Raw genomic sequence first — 22,745 nt, forward strand, 5'->3', positions numbered from 1 at the left:
TCCTTCTGTAAAAAATCTCCGGGATCAGCACCTTGGGGTCAGGAGGGTCACATTAATTTTGATCCGCGGGCCGCATCTTGAACCCCTTAAGTTTAGGGCAGGTGTTGCCAACATGTGATAAAGTTGTTGTCTGGGCTTTGTTAATGCAACACAGCGGAATGAATGTATTACTTATTTCTCGAACGACATGAGAAAGACAATAAAACTGATCAGCAGTCCTCTTCATACTTCACGCCAAGCATCCTGAAGTCCTTGTGGTAAACGGTAAATTTAAGTTGTATTGCATACCTTTTTTTTTTTATGTGCCAAGCTGACATTCATTCATCCATGCATATGCAAAGTGAAGCTGACTGCCCTTGTAAGCTGTACTAACCAGTTTCCTATCGTCTGATATCTATCTACCTATCTATCTCTGTCTATCTATCTATCTATCTTATCTTTCTATCTATCTATCCATCTATATCTATCTATCTTATCTAGCTATCTGTCTATCTATCTATCTGTCTATCTATCTATATCTATCTGTCTGTCTATCTATATCTTTGGAAATCATGCTGATAACAATCTATTCACACTCATATGCGTACCAGGCTATGAGTGCAATGGTACCATTTATCTTGACAAACCTGGTACGCAAGACTGAAAAGGTTGGAGACCCTGGTTTAAAGAACAGTTTGAATCACTACCTACAACAGAGGCTTATGGCGATTATGGGAGTGGGTCAGTCTAATGGCAGGGGAAGGGCGCACCCACCATCTGCCCAATGGATTTAAAGCTTCTTTCAGGTGATCCTATACGAGACAAGCCAAATCGTTCTTGTAGCCCAGGACGCTATTCACTACGTTGGATGGTAACGATACAACGAAATGGACGCCAGGGTGATCTAGTTGCTTAAGACACTATAACTACATGGTGCCTATTAGGATTGACACCTGGGGGAGGGTTGGGGTACAGTGCACACAGAATGTCACTGAAGGGGGGAGATTGCTCATCCTAGCCTTAAATATCTGAACCAACTCAAACTAAGTAGCCTAGTCCCGGGCCCCTACGCTCCTAATGTGGCAATAAAGGATTGGATGATTGACAGAATATACAGTTTGCATTTTATTCGTGCCAGTGAACATCTCCTTTTCTTATTTATTTCTCTAACTGGAATAATCAGGTCTCTGTGTCTACCGGCTGAATAATGGTCATGAACACAGATAACTACTTTGAGTTTAAAACACTGAGAGGGAGTGGTTCTGTGAGCTCCACTTCCCTTTCGTCTCTGTTATAACTGCATCTGACTTGTTTAGCTTTGCTGACCACTGAGCTAAATTAGTTTCTTTACCATGGAAAGGTATTACTTTTTTGAGGGCAGAAGGTAAAGTTAGGGGTAGACACCATCAGAAGCGTGGTCATAGTTTACATCTCCATAACTTAAGCATTTGAGTCTGTGGTCACTTATTCATTCTCCTGAGATAAAAGCAAGTGCATCGTCCAGGCTACCACAGTTACCTCCCCCGGGTGATATCCTAAGTAGGCTACTCTTTGTACCTGCCAACCCACAAAAGGTGGACAGACTGTACCTGGATTTAAATCTTGACGCTATCGAATTGGTGGCGTCATACATAACCGTATTAACTATTGCCTAGAATTGTATTTGGTTAATTTTAACAACAGCGGAGTTTTTGTGCAACATGAAATATTTTATGAAATGTAGCCTTCTCATTTACGAATATTATAGTTTAATTAGTCCTACATACCTCAGCACTACAGAGTCAAGATATCAGTGTCGCGAGCTATTTTATATATTTATGCGAAGTTGTTTGTGCTGAAAATACAACAGTTTCGGAGAGGCTTGGACTTGGGGAAATGTTCATGTCGGGCGAAACTGCTGTATCTATTGCTAAGTAGCTTTTCCATTATTTGGGTATATATATATATATATATATATATATATATATATATATATATATATATATATATATATATATATATATATATATATATATATATATATATATATATATTCGTCTACAAACTACCTTGGCATGATTTCTATTTTTTCTACCGTTGTCTCACCTGGTCGCCCCAGTCGTTGATGTGGGGCATGTTGAGGTCGTCTATAAATACCGTCATCTTCTTGCCACCAGGGGGGCCATACATGCTGCCCATCCGCTTGTCAATGTACCCCTCGATGGTTCGCTGGTCGTGAAAATAGAGTAAACTAACTTTACTGGGAAACTTTCAAGCTGTGAATAAGTTATAATCTTAATAACGGGTCAAATGGCATATCTACATATATATGCAAAGGATTAGAGACCTAGGTATTCACGTCAGACCATGGATGCGCTGAAGGTCTAGATCAGGGGTTCTCAAACTTTATCTAGTATATACCCTCTGAGTCTTCACATCATCAACTCGTACCCCAGTCAATGAGGCACTGGATATAGAATGGTACTCCACCAACACTGACCCATTATACACTGGAAACACACTAACTGTTGTAAATACAGTTAAGTGATAATTACTTTCCCAAGCCTCACTGAGGTGAAGCGCTGTCTGTCACAAGAGAACACCGGTTCACTGAACAGGACAACCCTGCAGAGGCGGTTTCTTGCCCTGTGGTTAATGAATCTGCTTGGCCAGACAGACCAGGGTTATTCAACAACAATTACCACACTGTAAGTGTTAAACAGTATTTTTATAATGCAACCAATATATAAATACTGAGTGTGAATGAAAAGCTTATTTTGTGGACTCTAGTTTCTTAATTCTCAGTATTATCCAATGAAATATGGCAGAAAAGTTAGTACATTCTATTTTGAGTTTTCCACCAGCCGTCAAAGTGCCCCCTTGCCCTGTTGCATACCCCAGGGGGTTTGCGTAACCCAGTTTGAGAAACCTAAGTCTAGCTAATGTAATATTGTCCAGGCCCGCCCATGCCAACCCACTCCTTTCTTGCCTCCCCCCATCCCACCCAGCCATGTGGCCCACCTGGAAGTACAGCGGTGTGGAGGCGGATGAGAAATTGAAGTTCCGACACAGGTGGTCCTCAGGGTTGTACTTCTTCATGAAGGCGTTGATGGTGACAGTTTTAGCAGAGCCAGGCTCACCGGTCAGCAGCACAGCCTGCCAAAAGCCGGTACACTAAATCATTATATGGCTTTTCCATCCTATGTATTATTGGGAAAGAGAGAGAAGATGACAGATAAAAGATATTTATTGCAAAACTTCCTACTAATATTAGTTCAGTACTACAGGAAACCTCAAAAACTGAAAACATAATAATAAATTGTTAGATAAGACTGATCTGTGTTGCAAAGATGCTTACAAAGATTTGTTCATTACTATAGGAAACCGAAAATAAACTGAAAAAAAAAATGACGAGAGGTATGAACTGAAAATTACAGTGATACAAATTTCTTGAGAAAGATAGTCATTTTTATTTTATTTTTTTTTTGCTTCATCTGGGGAGTGTTACTAAGCTTAGGATAAACTCTGAACACTAAAATGACTGGATCCATCATTTGTTAACATCTTCAGTACTGTAGTTCGTTTCCAAGCTAATTTATATGAATGGTCTGGAGGTAACAAGAATAAACTAGAATACCGCGTCATCGAAATGGAGGAAGAGGAAGATAAACAGACTTAAATGTGTACTATCTAAATGCCAATCTTTCCCATTAGTCTGTAGAAATGAAATATTATTCTCATTCCATCGACTGACGTATTTTCATTTACATCACACCAACACAAGATTTTGTTTAGTTTATGAGAGATATGTTGTTGTAAAGGGATAAAGGAACGTTATATCAATCCTCTCCATATCGAAAAGTCACCTCTAAGCTGAATAAAATAGTTTGGAGACAACAAGAACAGCACAGTTAATATGTCATCAGTTTCAGTGAGTTGAGTCGGCCACTGTACAACTTTCCCTATTTGACGAATTAGGAATCCAATCAGGTGTTCAGCTTCCCTGTTTGGCGTGTTAAGTATGCTAATGTTCACCTCTCTCTGTTTGAGGAACCCAAAAGAATTCACCTTTCTCAATCCAGTGTGTTAGGAATCCAGTATTCACCTTTCCCCGTTTAGCGTCTTAGAAATTCAATCAGTTTTCACCTTTCCCTGCTTAGCGATGATATGGATGAGGAAGTACATCCTGACGTTGTCCACATTGGGCACGAGGAAGGAGGTGTAGTCGGGACAGCCCGTGTCAGGGTATGCCAAGTCTGTCACACGAGCTTCCCAGTGCTGCCACCACCCTGACAACACACAACACAAAATTACACCAACAAGGACTCCAGGAATATGCTTAATTTTTGATGATGCGGTTTCTTTCTCGGTAACATTTCAGTCTCAACATTACCTATGAAAATGCACCTGGAAAAATTTCAAACTTATCATCACTCTCATCATAACTAAATTTGCCACGTTTACGTGGTGGGATGAATGCAGATCATGGTTCTCCAAACAATGGGTTTTAATTGTGACTAAATTTTCATCAATTATATCTGGAAGGGACAAGTTTTGTAGACTCAGTTCTTGAGTCCTTCTTCTGATTGCCCGCCTTTAGGAAGGTGAGGCGATACAGTTTTTTTGTCGGAGCGCGCGAGCGTGTGTGTGTGTGTGTGTGTGTGTGTGTGTGTGTGTGTGTGTGTGTGTGTGTGTGTGTGTGTGTGTGTGTGTGTGTGTGTGTGTGTGTGTGTGTGTGTGTGTGTGTGTGTGTGTGTGTGTGGCTAAAATATCTCGAAAAGTTTTTGACGAATTTTCACCAAACCTTCAGGAAATAACAACTATACCTCATACCCATTAATCTGGCCAGGCATGTATGGCAACACTTTCCTGCCGAGATTCTGATTGGCTGGAGGTGTTTGTTCGATTTCGTTGTTGCTTAAACCGATCTTTCTTTATTATCAGATATGATCCTGAGTTTGTCGACAATACAATCGTCAAAAGTAGTAAGAAATCCGTTATATACTTAACAACAATGAAATTTTCGTAGGAAGATAGAAATATGAGTCAACACAGTATTTTAGCAGTCAAAGTCAAGGTCAACATTCGAACAATTCCTTTAAATCTCCGACACTCGATAATATAACAGAAAATTAAGGAAACCTGCTTAATCTAAGCGTTGGTGTAACACACATTTAAATTTTAAGATCAGTCCGCACGCTTTAACGGTGCCACAACTCTGAATAATTAAAAGTTCTAATGAAAAGACGAGTTGTGTGGGGAGGGAGGTTTGAAAAAATTTCGAAAATCAAAGTAGGCTAAAGGAAAACTCTTTCATTTTATCTCCTCTATTATCACAGTACGGACTGATCTTAAAATTTAAATGTGTGTTACACCAACGCTTAGCTTAAGCTGGTTTCCTCAATTTTCTGTTATATTATCGAGTGTCGGAGATTTAAAGGAATTGTTCGAATGCTGACTTTGATTTTGACTGCTAAAATACTTTGTTGACTCATATTTCTATCTTCCTACGCAAATTTCATTGTTGTTAAGTATATAACGAATTTCTTATTGCTTTTGACGATTGTACTGTTGACAAACTCAGCATCATATCTGATAATAAAGAAAGTATCAATTTAAGCAACAACGAAATCGAACAAACACCTCCAGCCAATCGGAATCTCGGCAGGAACAGTGTTGCCATACATGCCTGGCCAGATTAATTGGTATGAGGTATATGTGGATGTGCAGAAGTCTATTACTTTTGGTGAGAATTTGATCAGTGACGACAGAATGCCAACCACCATGTAATTTTTAATAATGGATTGACTTTTGTGAAGTGCGGCGACTGAATTCCGTGGAGTTTAACGAATTTTCTGCACATTTGGTTTGTAGGTAGCTTGTGCCTTAGCCAACAACATCTTTTGGCGGATGATTAGCATTCGGCCCCAGAATGCGTTTGTTTAATTTACATTATGAAAAGTAAAGTTAAAAAAGAAATATAATTTCCAATCAGACCACAGATGCTAAAGCTTTTTACTATAGAAGAACCAAGCTTCTTACTCGGCAAAAGGTGTTGGGCCACACTATAAATTAACTAGAAGAAAAATCTGAAGTGACTGTGACGATGAAGGAATGGGAAAAAAAGTGCAGAAACAAGATATGCGAAAAATTTAGAAATGAGAGAGCATGTGGGATGGCAGGAGATTCAGTTCTGTACCTGTTACTACATCCCAGACTGTACTCACAAAACATCTGCCAATGGTGGACCGTTATAATCGGTACAGAACTCTGAATTTCATCCCATTCCAAATGCTTTCTTGTGTCTGTGCTTTTATACCTCTTGTTTCTGCACTTTTTCCATCTCTGCAACATAACAAAAACTTCATACTATTTTTTTTTGTAGTTTATGATTTTTTTTTTTTATTGATGCTGGCTCTCAGGAAATATTATAATTATTAACTTATAAACTTATCTCCGGTGACACCCCTTAGGTGCCCACCATCACCTCCCTGTTTCCCCCCAAAGGAGCCGTTCCTGCCTCGGCACATCTTCTCCCTAGGATATATTTTCCCCATGGACTGTTTCCCTCACTGGACCTGTTTTTCTCATGGACCTATTTTCCCATATAAACCTACTTCACCATGGATCTATTTTTTTTTTCCATGTACCTAATTTCCTCATGGACTTATTTCCCCCATGGACTAAATTTTCTTCTATGGACCTTTTTCCCCCATGGACTTAATTTTCTTCTATGGACCTATTTTCCCCAGAGAATTAACTTTCCCCCATAGACCATTTTTTCCCCATGGACCAATTTTTTCCCCATGGACCAATTTTTTCCCATGGACCTATTTTTCCCATGGACCAATTTCTTTTTCCCATGGACCAATAATTTCCCCATGGACCAATTTTGTTCCCATGGACCAATAATTTCCCCATGGACCAATTTTTTCCCCATGGACCAATTTTTTTTTCCCATGGACCTATTTTCCCCATGGACCAATTTCTTTCCCATGGACCATTTCTTTTTTCATGGACCTATTTCTGCTCTACCACGAACATATTATCTCTCCACTGACCTCACGTCGGACTGGACAACACGAATCCGTGGTTTTACATATCTGAGACGTCCGGGAGCATTAGAATGTTTTTAGGCTCTAACTCGCGTACCGTGGCTCAAATGCTGCTCTAAATATGAAGAGACATTCCCGGTTGTTACGAAACATTTTGGTGCCTAACACGCTCTCGTATTACTTTTCGTTTTGGAATTATGAGTGATGCAAAAAGAAAGAAAGAAAGAAACGAAAGGAGAAAGAAGAGGAACAAAGTATATTTTTTCGACCGAAGTTCGCTAATGCTACGATGGTTAGCGGGGCGTTGCAAGTAGCTTTGGACTTACATACCGGAGGTATTTTAGTCAGTATGCATAAAGCTGGGCATCGCAAGAGTTTTCTTGCAAGGGCTTAAATGCCTTATGTATATGACGTCACTGGAACCTGGACCTAAATAGTAAGCGCCACTGGGGTTAATGACTGAGGTGAAGCATTGCATAATACAAAACTGTGTAATAGTATATACAGATATTTACTCGTAGAATGTGCAATACGAAGTTACGACAATTGATTGATTGACTACACTGCAAAGTCCTGGCAGAGTAACATCAAAGGTCATTGCCGCCGCTGTTCAAAACGACAAGATCTCAATATTCCGTTCATGATATTGTACAATTTGATTTCTGTTACATGTTACACTGCATTCGTAGCATAGCCTTACTGGTCATAATGACAATAACGAAGTGTGAATGTTACTGGCTAATACTGTACATGAATTGATGTGTATGACGCGGTTTTGATTTACGAATGACCAGATAAAATTACTGGCGGGCCATTTGCGACCCACGGACCGCTTGCGGGATAGCACTGACCTAAGACGGGTACACTGTAGTCCAGATAATAAGATTAAAAGTTTTTGTATTTCTACTATGCGTCTCTCTCTCCCTATCTCTCTCTATTTTATTATATATATATATATATATATATATATATATATATATATATATATATATATATATATATATATATATATATATATATATATATATATATATACACTGCATGCATGGTCTCTTCTTACTCTTTCATCCATACATTCCCGCTCCAACAAGGTGAACACCATAGGCGTACCATTCTCATCCACACGGTAATCAAAGATGGACTCTGATGACTGGTCACAGGGAGGCAGGTCGAGGTGAGGGTGAGCCGAGCGCAGGTGTTCCTCCAGTCTGGCACGGTCACTCAGTTCCAGCAGCGCCCCCACACTCCACATCATTGCAAACACGAACAGTCGCTCGATGTGCTCCTGGATGGGGGCCTGCTGGGCCTTGAACAGCAATATTTTAGTCAATATCATTGCAGAGTCACAGATGCATCTGCGTATCAGCAACCCTTGAAAATGGCAAGTATTTTCAGCAAATGTTTTGCAATTCCAGAAAATAATTTTCATTTTCCCTTGACACCACCAAAATACGTAATAATTACAAGTCAAAGGAGAGCTACCAATACATCAAACTAAATATCATTACAGACACTATTTACCAATTTCAAGTGACATGTACCGTACACCCCAGGAAAGTTCCACGTTATGCACTCGCTCACCACTTCGAAATAGTAAATGTGAGACAAGTGGTTGCGAAGCAGTAGCCAACATTCATCTATCTGGTAACTGTGTGAGAAGGATGGGGATGGAAGAGGGAGGGGTAGAAATTATCAGCTCCCCTAGTCATCCTCCTCCCTTAACCTCTCCCCTCCCACACAGTGGTACCAGACATTTGAGTGTCTGGCTACTGCATCACTAGTGGTTGTCTCACACATAAAGGTCCGAACTGGCAGGCGGGTGTATAAGGCGGAACTTTCCTCGGGTGTATATCACGGTCTAATGCAGGTACAATGTTCCACCTTACTGGCAATTCCGTACAAGTGACGCGACTGAAAACGCTTAATGAGAAGTCAATAACTAGACCAAAGCAGTGCTCAAAGACAATCTTCTGGCACTATTTATGTACTAGAGACTTATGCGAAGAAATAGCCTTCATCCATGATCATTTCAATGTTAAAACCTTGCCGTATATAGGATCTTGGTAGATCTATCAGCATTGCCAGTCTAATGATGATCGCAAATGCTGGACTGTCTTAACTGGGAGTGTCTTTGTCAGTTTAGGTGACAGTCTCGTTATCAGTGCATTTATATTAATATCGGATAATACCATACTCTGTACTAAATGGCAATATCAAATCAGGTTATATACTGCATCGTGAGTAATTATACACTCACAAAAAAATCATCTTTCATAAAAAAGGCAACTTACCATCTACTTGTATTTTTAGAATGTCATGTAGGTGTTAGGATAAAATATATCTCACTTATGAGTATAGTACAAAAAGAAAGACTGGCAGACTAAGAAACTTTCATTGTCGTTGTATCTTCATGACAAGGAATGATACCGGAACACTGGAATCTGTAAATATGGTGTGTTAAGAGAATATGGAGCACATAGGGGGATTAGGGGTCGGGCATGGGTGAAAATGGGGGTCGGAGGCTCTGAGTGAGGGGAGGAGAACGTAACTGAAGCTCATCTTAAAGCTAGAGGTGGCTACCATGTGCACAGTGATGGTGTGTGTGTGTGTGTGTGTGTGTGTGTGTGTGTGTGTGTGTGTGTGTGTCAGGGAAGGGGGGAGGATCCCTTATATATTGTTAAAATTAATAATTTGCTACATATGACAATAATACACACATTTAAAATGATCTAGGTATCTTCTGTATAGATATGAACAACTTTATTTGTAGAGGGATCTTTTCTACCACTGTAGCAATGAGACGGACAACAGATGTGATTATGGTTAAATACATGTACCAATTGGCATAAATTAGTGTAAATTATTGTACATTCTTTTACAATAACCCAACTCAACTGTGGTCATTATTATCCACATACAGGCACATACACCCGTCTCGGGCTACACGTCTAAGGTGTTAGCCCCACCCACCAATTTTCCCCATCGCCTCTCTCCACACTGACAGTTTCTCCCATGTGCCTATTTTGTCCCCCTAACCTATTTCCTTCAATGGATCTATCTCTGTTCATGGATTCATTTTTGTTCATGGACGCATTTCCCATATGAACCTATTTTTCTCCATGGACCTATTTTCTACCTTGGTACTATTTTACCCATGGATTTATTCCCCCGTGGACCTGTTTCTCCCATGGATCTATTTTCTTTCCCTCTTGGACACATTTTTTCCTCTTGGACATGTTCTTCCTTATGGACCTATGTTTTCCCACGGGAAATACTGAATTCGTACAGGGACTTTTTTTTTTTCCCAAGTACCACTTTCCCTCTTGGAGCGATATTTGCCCATTGAACCTATGCTTCTTCTTGGGCCCATTTCCCTGTTCCATATAAACAGATTTCCACCACTGACCTATTCAGCCCATGAACATTTTTTTTTCCCACTACCCATTTACCCCACCCGCCCTGGCCACCCACACACCCACTTACACACCCCTGCTGACTTCACCCTGCCCACCCACCCACTGAAGGCCAGGGGGAGCCAGCAGTGCATAGGTACACATTCAGCTCACAAATGAAAACACACCCACACCCACACACACACACACACACACACACACACACCCACCCACACACACACACACACACACACACACACACACACACACACACACACACACACACACACACACACACACACACACACACACACACACACACACACAAGAGATTTAGCAGACACTGAATCCTGTCTTACTGACCCTCGTGCACATAATAGGAATAAAACTAACCTTCTTTAGACAAATCTGTCTATAGTGAAAGAAGGGATGGGATAAGATAAGGGGGAGGGGAGGGGAGGGGGAAATACTGAAAGGGAAGTTATGGGAGTAGGGAATGGAAGGGTTAAAGGGAGTAGAGTAAGGGGAAGGAAGGAGTACGGAGGAGGGAAATAGAAGTTGGAAGGCCCGAGGAGGAGGGGATAAAAATATGAAGGATGTTCGGAAGAAAGATACCTACGGCAGTTATTTGGCACTATTCGGTTTCTTTTTTCAAGCTTAACTATTTCATGTGGACGGCAGTTAACTTTTTACATTTAATATACATAAATATCTCTCCTCACCGTTGTGTCAAAAAAATAATGTAGGGAAAATATCGGTAGGCATTTCTTTACAAGCCCGTCATATTACTAAGCAACTACTTCCTCGATTATCTCGCCACATGTACGGAATGGCCGCATGGCAGTGGAACGTGTACTTGCTGATGGTGGCCGCTTTTCCTTGTCCCACCTAAACAGATCTTATCTACATAATTATTACATTTAACCCAGTCTGATATTCACTAGGAAATGAACTAAAGCACAGGATAGCATGTTAATTAAGTTCTCTGGAAAACCTATAAATATTATTATAGACGGCAGTGACAATGACTAGACCTAACGACATGACCCTATTTCAATGACATGACTGGATCTAACAATGACATGAATGACCCTGACAATGGCAAGGCATGACGGGATCAAAGCATGACAATTAAGAAGCAGAATGACATGATTGCAACGAAGAATGACATGGCTGGACCTAACAGCGACATGACTGGCGGGAGAGGTAAGGGTGACTCACGGCTTGGGGATTCTGTGGGTCTGGGTTGGAGTCTCGTCTGCCTTGATTCTGTGGCTGTTCTTGTGGCAGCATCCCGTCCAGCACCCTGGTCGCCTGCGCCACACCACATGTTAGTACCACACCATTTGTATGTACCACACGTGTTAGTGCTACACCACATATTACCATCATACCAGCTGCTGCCACACCACACTTTAATACTGCACCACACGTTAGTACCTCACCAGTAAGTAATATACCTACCACACCCCACGTAAGTACCACACCAAAAGTACTTCACCACACGTTAGTAACATTCCTACCACAACCCATGTAAATACCGCACCACACATTAGTACCACATGTCGTTAGGACTTACCGCACTTCACACTTGCATTATCAGGTTAACGTTATTAATTCACTTCAACGTAACAGCACCTGCCATACTAACATCCCCCTTCATGTCAACACCACGCATGCTAACACCACACCTCATATTAACCCCACACCTCATTCTGACACCACACCTCATGTCAACACCACGCCCCATGTCAACACCACACCTCATGTCAACATTACACTTCGCACTAACACCACACCTCATGTCAACATTACACTTCGCACTAACACCACACCTCATGTCAACATTACACTTCGCACTACTTCGTAACACCACATCTCGTGCCAAGAACACATCTCATAAAAACACCACACCTCATTGGAATACCATATCCCATAAAAACATCACACCTCACAGAAACATTACATCTCATGGAAACACTACATCTCATACCAACACCACACCTCATGCCAACATCACACTTAATGTCAATACCATATCTCTTGTCAGCACCACACCTCGTGCCAACACACCTCGTGCCAACACCACACCTTGTGCCATCACACCTCGTGCCAACACCACACCACGTGCCAACGCCACACCTCATTCCAACATCACACCTCATGGTATACTACTACCACATCTCATTAAGACACCGTACCTCATGGGAACACCATATCTAATAAAAACATCACACCTCATAAAATCATCACATCTCATAAAAACACCACACCTCATGCCAACACCACACCTTACACTAACACTACTCCTCATACTAACACCACATTTCATACAAACACTACACCTCATATTAACATCAAACCTCATACTAATACCACACCTCAGGCTAACACCACACCTCATACTAACACCACAGTTCATACTAACACCATACCTCATACTAACGCCACGCCTTATATTAACTTCACACCTCATATTAACACTACACCTCATACTAACACTACACCTCATACCAACACCACACCTCATATTAACATCAAACCTCATACTAATACCACACCTCAGGCTAACACCACACCTCATACTAACACCACAGTTCATACTAACACCACACCTCATACTAACCCCACAATTCATATTAACGCCACACCTCATATTAACACCACACTTCATACTAATACCACAACTCATACTAACACCACACCTCATACTAACACCACACCTCATACTAACACCACAGTTCATATTAACGCCACACCTCATATTAACACCACACCTCATACTAATACCACACCTCATACTAACACCACACCTCATACTAACACCACACGTCATACTAACACACCTCATACTAACACCACAAGCCATTTTAATACCTCACACACACACACATATATATATATATATATATATATATATATATATATATATATATATATATATATATATATCATCATCAACCGTTTGAGTATCCACTGCAGGACCGGCCTATCCCGACCGAAGTCGGGACGATACAGTCAATGTATCTCTACCAAGTGGCTTAGGCTGTCTGGTAGAGATTGCATGTAGGGTGAGAAGTGCTTGTAAGTGTAATTGTAGTGGAGTGGCTCTGGATGTGTGTGTAGTCTGTGAACCAAGTGCAATCGGCCTGCGCAAGCCGACTGGGTGCAAGTATACTTTATAGTATGCGACACTGGTTCAATCACAGCACCCCTTGTGTCCGCCAATGCAGTACGTGGCCAGGTGAACACTCCCAAAGTTTATTACTCTGGCGGGGCGCGAACCCTGGTTCACCCGTGTATGAAACGAACACTCTACCACTGAGGCTCCATATATATATATATATATATTACAGTAACATCTAAGGAAATATTAATATTAATGTAAAGTTCATTGTCTGTACATCCTTCTGTTTACAATCTGTGTACAGTCCTTAATATATCCTTCAGTTACATAAATTTCTATACCTGAAAATCGACTTGGTTTTACACTACGTCCGTTTTCACAGCTAACATAAATTATTGTATTCACTCAGTACAAGCAAACTTACTGTCACACACCAGCTGCATTTCTCTTGTGATATGATACACATAAACACAGAATATACATTTTCAAATACTTATCGTTTTGTAATTCCCATACAGTAATATAAGGAGTCTTAAATATGTTGACTTAAAATAGATTTGCTGTGTTATGCAATCTACGTAGATTTTTAGCATTGCAAGTTCTCCATAATACGATCTTAGTGAAAACGTATTAAGTTTGGTCCACAGCTGGAAATTGTCCAATGAACTACTTTCTTGAACCTACTGTACAATACAGCCGTAACAATGAAGCTGGCGACATTATGGAAGCACTAACTCCATCATTAATGTAGACTAAACAGACGAACATCATGCAAGCGACAGTTGCAGTACATTCCTACGTCACGTGTGGCTAGTGCAGGGACACACTCACAATGTACTGGTGACTGCAACATACAGGTCTGGCAAATATTACAATGAACAACATACTGTATTATTAAAGAGTTTATGTGTTTATGGCATTGCATGATTTATGGTTTAGCTGTAGGGTTTATTTAATGAAGCATGCTGGGATTGTTTTTTATAGCACCTGTGGTGGGTTTAGTGTTACAGATTTAACATACTCGTATTTTACAGCATTAAGAGAGGCTTGAAGTTATGGCTGTTTCTCACAATTACAACTGCTCCATACAGTACAGTGGCGTGACACCAACCGGACATGCGTGTTGTGTTACAGTGGAGGAGTAAGCCTGGATTCCCAGCTTTGATGCTCACCATAATTTCATACCACTCAGTGCTCCAGGCCACCTTCATCAGTCAGTTATATTTGCTTCAGGCTTTACACTGAACTTCAAAATTTTAACCAAGATACTTAACGTCTGGAGGTTCACCGTAAGTATTACCCTTTCATTTTGCAACTGGTCTCCTAAAACACCTCGCATATGCACAAAAAAGTGCAAAAACGTGCTACTTAAAAAAAAGAAAAACGAAACACTGGGCTCTTTATCAAAGAACTGTCACAACATCGGTAAATAGGATATAATCTGTGGTTCAGTAAGCTGAGGCACAGTAATTCTGAATAATGTACAGTGGTATAATGAACTAAATATTTCTTTCGCTTAGAATCTTTTTTTTTTTAAAGACTCCAACATACTTGCACACATCGTCCAGGGTCATCTAATGGCGGATCTACACGCTGATGGTCTCTAGCAGCCTCTCTGTTCAGTTCTTTATCCCTGAGATGACACTCTATAACTTCGTCCCAGGCCTTTTTCGGTCTGCTCCTCGCAACTCAGCCGTGAACGTTTGAACCTCTCGTCCTTGGCACCCAGTTGCCATCCTCCATCCTCTCCACATGTCCATACCACTTCAATCTACCCATTCTCATGACATCACTAATACATTCAAGTCCCATCCTTCCTCTCAACTCGTCATTCACAATCGTAAGCCTCCCTCCCCCCCACACACAGGCCAACTATTCAACGACGCAATGCACATCCATCTACTCATTGTCATCTCATCTCCGTACGTCTGCTTCTACAAATATCCTTTTCCTTTACTGCCCAATTCTCTGCCGTCCAGCATTACACTCCTAACACATGCTGCATACAAGGACCCCTTCGCACCGGGGTGGAGTCCTCCTAATGTCAGGAGAGGCACAGCTCCCTGAACTTATTCCAACCATTCCATGCCCTAGCCCACAGAGCTAGGTCCAGCCCCACGTCCAGCGCATATCATGTCCCCAAAATAATAAAACTCCTTCATACACTCAAAAGACTCTTCAGCAAGGTCAGTCCTTTTCCTGCCTCTCCGCCTCTGCAGCCTACCTCTAATATTACTACTTCCCTTTTACACCCACACGTCACAACGCTGCACTAGATGGAGTTACCTCGCACACCCTTGTGGCAAACTGCACAGAGCCATTCTCTCTCTCTCTGCTTTGATAGTACCGCCACTAGCTATAGATATCATCACTTTTATCCGCGTTTACTTTCAAACCCTCGTTCCCTATTCCATTCCTCCAGTTCTTATTTATGTGAATGAATGTGTTGATTCCTTATAAACATGCATATCTGCATAACGCTGCATTCCAGTGCAAAAGTATGATGTTCACAATACGGAGTTATCTTGGTTGACAAATATTCCATTGAGCTGTCTGGATGCAGAGAACCTCATTAAAATTATATAATGATACGTACATACCTTTGTTATACGTATGATATTTTTTAATGATTTATACTTTGCAACTAAGAAAATTCAGAGAACAAGATTAACATCTAAATCTGTAGGTACCTCCTTCCCCGACAACAGAACCCAAGTTAGCTTCATAAGTTTTAGTAAACAGCTAAAAGATAAAAAGTGGTATGTCGAGGTGAGGTAATACCAGAAGCAATGAAAGGGTTAAGACGCTATCACACTTTGCATCATTAGTGTTTACCTGAGCCTGTGTCATTGACTCTGTATTTAGTACGCCATCATATGACCCCCCCCCACACCACACACCACACACACACACACTGTGTCGCCCTTGCTCTTGCAACAACACAGCGAAAAACGTGGACCTCATCAAGTCAACAGACCTCTTGATCCCTTCATTACAATGAAGTCTTTGTTATCCTTACGACCGCCAGTATGTTGTGCGATGAAAGGATTATTAAAGATTTTTTAACTCCTCCACTAAGAGAGGTTCTTCCAAAGACTAACTATCATTTAGCAACAAGATGAATGAAATAGGTAATACGTTATCATTGTGACGGGATCAAGAGAAAAAGCTGCAGTTGCCTTTGTAACTGTAAGTTTACAAAACGAAACAGCTAAACGGAAATACAACTATTGTTGACAAATCTGTTGACTTACGTACGGTAGTCTCTCGGGTTGAATGTAGGATCAGTATATAATACAGCCTTGAAGATATACAACTATGTTCTGGCGAACAAATCGTATCACATCAGCAAATCCAGTTTTTGAATAATATCTTTATTTTTTTTTTCCTAAGATGTCACTGAGAATTATGAAGCGTGTCCTGAACTCCCAAGAGACTGTGTGAATGGATGACTGCAGAGGACAAGCGTGTAGTACTCACTTTAACTTAAAAAAAAAAAATTGTCAAAGGTCTAGCTGAATATATCTTGTGTGATGGCACCTTTGCCCCTGGGGACAGAGGAGAAATAATATAATCCGCACATCCCGGGTGGGGCGTAAAAGGCAACCAGCAGTAACCGAATTGGAAGGGAGGGAGGGAGTGGGGGCAATGTAAATCACCCTCTTTATGTTTTCATGATATAGTGGCCTGACATCAAGCATTACAAGTAGCTTCCTAACATCTGCAATACAGATTGAATCAAATGCTTCTATTCGTCCTGATTTCTGTCCCCAGAGATCAAAGTGCCGTGTTTTAGATGCTCCCACCCCTTGTAAACATGGGAGACTTGGTTAAGATGAAGAATGTGATAGCGCCTTTACTATTATTGTCGGATTGGCCAGGCTCCCCTCTCGTGCTGCACACTTTATACATTGATGTTTACTGTCGTTATTTAAGTGTAGTTCAACAAGACTTTAGCTGTTGGTTTATGGCTGTGCAGCGCCACTCTGAGCGAGGCACAAGGGTAGCGGTGGCGGGTGCGACGTGTGCCAGACACAAAAGTGAAGCACCGGGGTCTGGTCGTCCTCGTCCTCGTCGGCCAGGGAGCGGGGAGTGTCGCACGGGCTGAGGGAATTGTTGGCGTCGTCGGGAGTCTGAGATCTACGTGTCCCCCATGCAGAAGACCGTCGCCGCCGTCGTTGCCCGTCATCACTCGTTTCGTCCCCGTCTGGCAGTTGTCCCTCAAGCAGCGCCAACGCCTGACATAACGCCGCTCCATCACACAGGTGCATCAATCATGCAGTCCACACTGCCTGTCTCCGTCCGCTTCATGTCATATCACTACTGAATATCCACACTTTACATCTCAACAGAAGTTCTTCCAAAGCATTCCAAAGGAGGCTGAATAACTCATTATTAATTAAAACTACCTGCTGTTCATGGATTAAATAGCAACACTTGTAGCTCTTCATAACACCCTTCCCTCCCTCATCACCTCTCATACTCACAGCAACCACACCACAGGCAGTCTAATATAATGCTCGCTAACTCTGCAGTATATACCCTTACTCTCTAACTGATATTACTATGACTGCGTGACTAAATAATTAAGATTATGTACAAGCACACATAACTTCATCTCCTTAAGCCTTCTACCTGAAAGCAATTTTTAGCGTTGTAGACTACTGTAAGCATTTTAAGACTGGTATAATTATTTCAGTTTCACCAATAAAAAAGCCTGCACTGGTAGCCCATCCAATGAAGCCTGAAGAAAAGAGAACCAAAATCAATGATCTCTCACTCTCAAAACACCCGTAGACACAGAGACCGGAACTTACAGACACGGGGGAATGAAGGACATACGTAAGACCATAAGAAGAGAGGATAACTGAATTGGGCTGATTATCCAGTGCTAGGCAGTTCTTATAAAACTGTGACTAGACTACTACGAGGAGAGTAAATAACAAGCCTCTCCCCCGCCCATGAAACCCTAAAGCCAAAACGAACAAGAAAAAGTCAAAAGGAACGCTAAGAAGTACAGACATACGGGTACAGAAATGTTATAAAGGAAAGATGGAAAGAAAACATATGCTACTCTAGTGGACCATAAAAAGAGAAGAATAAGACGAGAGTTTCAGTGCTGACCAGTTGTGTACATGAACTACTCAGTCAACTCCTCCATTTAAGAGTTCGGGAGTAAAGGGGTTTGTTGGGTCATGCCTGTCCGCCGTAAAAATATACAACGTGTCCAGAATGAATAAGACTTGGATATTAAATCTCGAACTTCGGGAAGTTCCCAGTGAAAATCAAAATAGTCTGGCTTTAGCCTGAGTAAAATACATACAACGTCTGTTGAGGATTAAGAGTTAATAAGAATATTAGTGAGGTGATACATGCCGGTAAGCTGAGGTGACTAAGAAATATAGAGAAAATGTGTGAGAGGGCCTGGTAAAGCCATGTACGAGTGTAAATCAATCGTGGAAGGAAGAATCCACGCGGAGAGGCCATGGAAAAAGTGGTTTAAAGTTCTAAGAAATGTCGTCAATGGTCAAGTGACTCGACTGGTGAGGTTTGAGCGGCCAAGAGGTGACAACTGGTGTACTGTGCGTAGAACTGTCCCGTCTATGACCTAAGTTAAAATATATATAATTTAAGACTGCCAACTTTCACAAGGGAACGCAGTTTGTTCCTCACACAGCTACAGTACACTGACATACTTATGTACAAGTTGCCATGATCATTAACGAACACACAAGAACATAGGATCCCACTGTCTGTGTGTTTGTTTGGTTTGACCTTTCACCCCCTAAAGTACTTTAAAAGACGTATATAAAAATTAAAATTAAAAGGCTTCTGGGGATATTTATCCATGGAACAATAATGTGCCAAGGTTGATACGAACCAGTGAAGAAAAAATGGAACTGCACCAAATTAAAAATTATTGAGAAGAAAGAGAAAAACGAAACAAACAGCAAAAACAACACACCTCCGTTATAGTATGAAGACCTAAAAATGCATACAGGTACACTGTGTTTATATATATATATATATATATATATATATATATATATATATATATATATATATATATATATATGCTCGTGTGTGTGTGTGTGTGTGTGTGTGCGTGTGTGTGTAATAGGACATATGAGACGTGAGGGATGTGCTCCCCACAGGGGTGAAAATAGCCCCATAAAGAGCAACTGTGGAGGCTTAATAGCCCCATAAAGAGCAACTGTGGAGGCTTAAAGGGTATATAAACCGGTCCACTATATGTAAACACTGAGAGGTTTATCTTGAAAGAAACTAATATAATCTTGTCATGTTAGATCACAGGCAGCAGAGACCTCCAGGATAATGAGAGATGATGATGCATTGAATTGTATAAATTGAATGTATGGGGATAGCTGTATGAAGATTGTGGTGAGCTTCATTTATTCAAGTCAGATTATGATATACATCACAAATTAATTATGACACTCTTATTGTCTGAGAGGTATAGTGACCGTTATGAAGGACGCAGCGAGAACAGGTGGAAAATGAAGCTGAGCCCATCAATGCATAAATGCATAGGTCTATGCATACAATACATTTCAGATCACTGGTGTGTGGCGCTGAAAGGACAGAACCTTAAGAATCACCTCCTTTGACAGCTTCGGAAGGAAAACAGATGGAGACCGACCGGAAGAGAATCTTGAGATGAAGGTAAACATGAAAGGAAGGAAACCAAAGACAAGAGTTTGGATATTAATTGTGTCACACTTCATTAAAATCTTGAATATGTCTATTGGAACAGCGAAAGTTTCACGGAAGTATCGAAACGAGGATAACAAGACTCAGATAGTGATGTAAGTGCACCAGTAGAGTGCCCCTGACAGAACCCACATGGAAGCATCTGAAAGGTGCTATTGTTCTGAAGTCTGAAGTAACTCTCAGGCTCAGTGCTGCATCAGGGAGGAAGAGTGTGTTTCTTCCTTCACGAACATCCTGCTAACGAAAATGGAGTCTGAATCTTCTCTACAGTAAACTGTGACTGAGTTTAAGAAAAGTTTTGTTATCTTTCATTTTCATAATGTGATGTCACCTGTAGATTTTGTATATTCATTTCCTCTAAGACAGTTGTAATTGTTTTCAAACTAGTAACGATGCTTTTGTTAACGCTGATCTGCCACCTGCCACTGACCTGTTTGATGACGCTGACCTGCGTCAGTGATGATCTTCATCCTGCAACTGACCTGTGTGATGATGTTGACCTGCAGGACGGGGAGGCAGGGGTGCAGGGTGTGGTGGGTCCAGGTGTAGAGGGCGGGGAAAGTGGTGGAAAATAGGTTGGTGAGGATGGTCTCCTCGTGCTGAGGGCGATTGTTCAGCCACGCCATCACCAGTGGCTGCCAATCCAACCCAGACGAGCTCATGTACACCTGCGGCACAAGTCGGGTTCCACGTCAGGTAACACATACCAACACACAGGAGGCGGCACCGTTCAATAAGTTCCACGAATTAATAATACTGCTACAGGTCTGACATGTTTTTAAGTCCCAAGACTTTTATAATAGGCACTGTGATTAGGGAATAAGAATAGCAAAGTTGCGCGTACCATCTCCACAGCAGAGACTCATCGCAAATACTGCAAAGTGCTAAGTGGAAATATAAATAATACCACAGTTAGCCTTAAATGTTTTTATAACGCTCTTAGACGCCGTTCCCTTGACATTGCTTTCCCTAAGAAGCCCCTGGAGAATCAGCGCCACCTGCCCATCCGTAGGTGCAAGTTGTGGGTTGGGAAAAATAAACTAAATGAAAACAGCACTGATCTGCTCGTTCTGTTATCATCAAGATTATATAACTAGGTGCCCGGACGTTGAGATTCGTTTTTGTTTTATAATATATCAATGACACTAGACATATGAGGGCGAAGGGAGGTGTATCACATCTCTGCTCAGCTCCATGGCAACGTCTATTTCCCCCCCTTTTTCCCCATCACTGCATTGTTATATTCTGACTGTATGTACCGCTGCTCGACGCAACCACTGCATATTTCAATATCAAATACTTTCTGGCAGATCTAGACTGTAACACCTCGTGGGAAGAATAATTTTAACATAAAATACAAATAAACTATACATAACAACTTTCTCATAAGTAGTGTGCAACTTACTCCCTATCACAACCAATACCCCTTCATTCCGAGTAGCATTTTTGAAAGTTTTATGCTTGATACCTCATAAGCGATTTTATTCTGTTTGGGGATAATGATTTCGAACTGGGAGTGTTAGACACTGCCTTCATTCACCTTGTCTATGTGAGATGTCTTTCCCAAATTGAAGGAAAATTGTCCAGTCGTGACTTTAATGAAAAATAAAACACACCGCTGAACTAGGGAGGTTAAATGTAAAGCAACAACACTTAACTCCTTCATTTCGACGGTATATTTTCCACATTTACCAGGATCCCACCAGACAATTTTTTTCTGCTTAAGGGAGATACGTAGAAATGAAGGAGTTAATGAATACTGTACGTACCTAGTGCTTCTCGTCTGAAAAATCTCTCTTAGGTTGAATATCATCTTAAGGTAGCGAGAACGAAGCGAGAAATACGTCATTGTGAAGCAGATAACACGGACCCGTATTCTCGTCCGTTTAGCTCCCTCACACCTTTTCCTAAGCGATTTATTTTGCTTATTACACCTTACTGTCCTGTTCTGGGTTTACAGTAATCCTTCCTATATCGGCATACTCTGCATAAATAACGTACAAAAGAATATCAACCAGCCATATCCAAACATAAGCCAGTAAGGAAGAGGTGCTAGGGAGCCTCCTTATCCGAGAAGAATACGTGATTTACCCCCCACCCCTCTCTCTCTCTCTCTCTCTCTAACAGTCCTACGTCAACACCCACCATGCCATTCCTGGACACCGTGGCGGGCGAGGCGTTATCGATGTTCGCTGGCTCAAATATAACCTTACAGGCAGGGGACATGGGAATCCGGTCTCCGTTGGCCAGGGTCAGGGTGCGGTTGTCATCCAGCACGGAGTTGAGGTTTTCGATCCAGATGGCGTCGACAGGACCGTCCAACACCAGCCAGATGTGTTCGCCTGGGCAGGGAGGATTAGGAAAGTAGACGCGTTCAGGATCTGTCTGTGTGTGTAGGTAGTCTTGCTTGTATACGGGTTCATTGTGTGTGTGTGTGTGTGTGTGTGTTTATTTTAATTTATCCTACAGTATATTCTCACG

The 22,745-nt window shown here is 41.4% G+C and overlaps 1 protein-coding gene across 1 annotated transcript in view; it reads right to left on the reverse strand.

The window, feature by feature from the left end:
- The window catches only part of LOC145392093 (dynein axonemal heavy chain 5-like), a 266,709-nt gene that overhangs the window by 112,369 nt on the left and 131,595 nt on the right, over window positions 1-22,745 (reverse strand). Inside the window, exons 48-56 of the mRNA XM_080266547.1 lie at window positions 22,410-22,606; window positions 20,747-20,932; window positions 17,518-17,770; window positions 12,441-12,547; window positions 11,627-11,818; window positions 8,124-8,319; window positions 4,105-4,247; window positions 2,980-3,114; window positions 2,065-2,187 (exon numbers count right to left, since the gene is read on the reverse strand). Of these exons, the coding sequence (XP_080122673.1) occupies window positions 2,065-2,187; window positions 2,980-3,114; window positions 4,105-4,247; window positions 8,124-8,319; window positions 11,627-11,818; window positions 12,441-12,547; window positions 17,518-17,770; window positions 20,747-20,932; window positions 22,410-22,606 (1,532 nt within the window). The remainder of the gene's footprint in view (window positions 1-2,064; window positions 2,188-2,979; window positions 3,115-4,104; window positions 4,248-8,123; window positions 8,320-11,626; window positions 11,819-12,440; window positions 12,548-17,517; window positions 17,771-20,746; window positions 20,933-22,409; window positions 22,607-22,745) is intronic.

Source organism: Coenobita brevimanus, chromosome 21 (assembly GCF_032717465.1).
Source record: "Coenobita brevimanus isolate Jiangsu-jjx chromosome 21, ASM3271746v2, whole genome shotgun sequence".
NCBI lineage: Eukaryota > Metazoa > Arthropoda > Malacostraca > Decapoda > Coenobitidae > Coenobita > Coenobita brevimanus.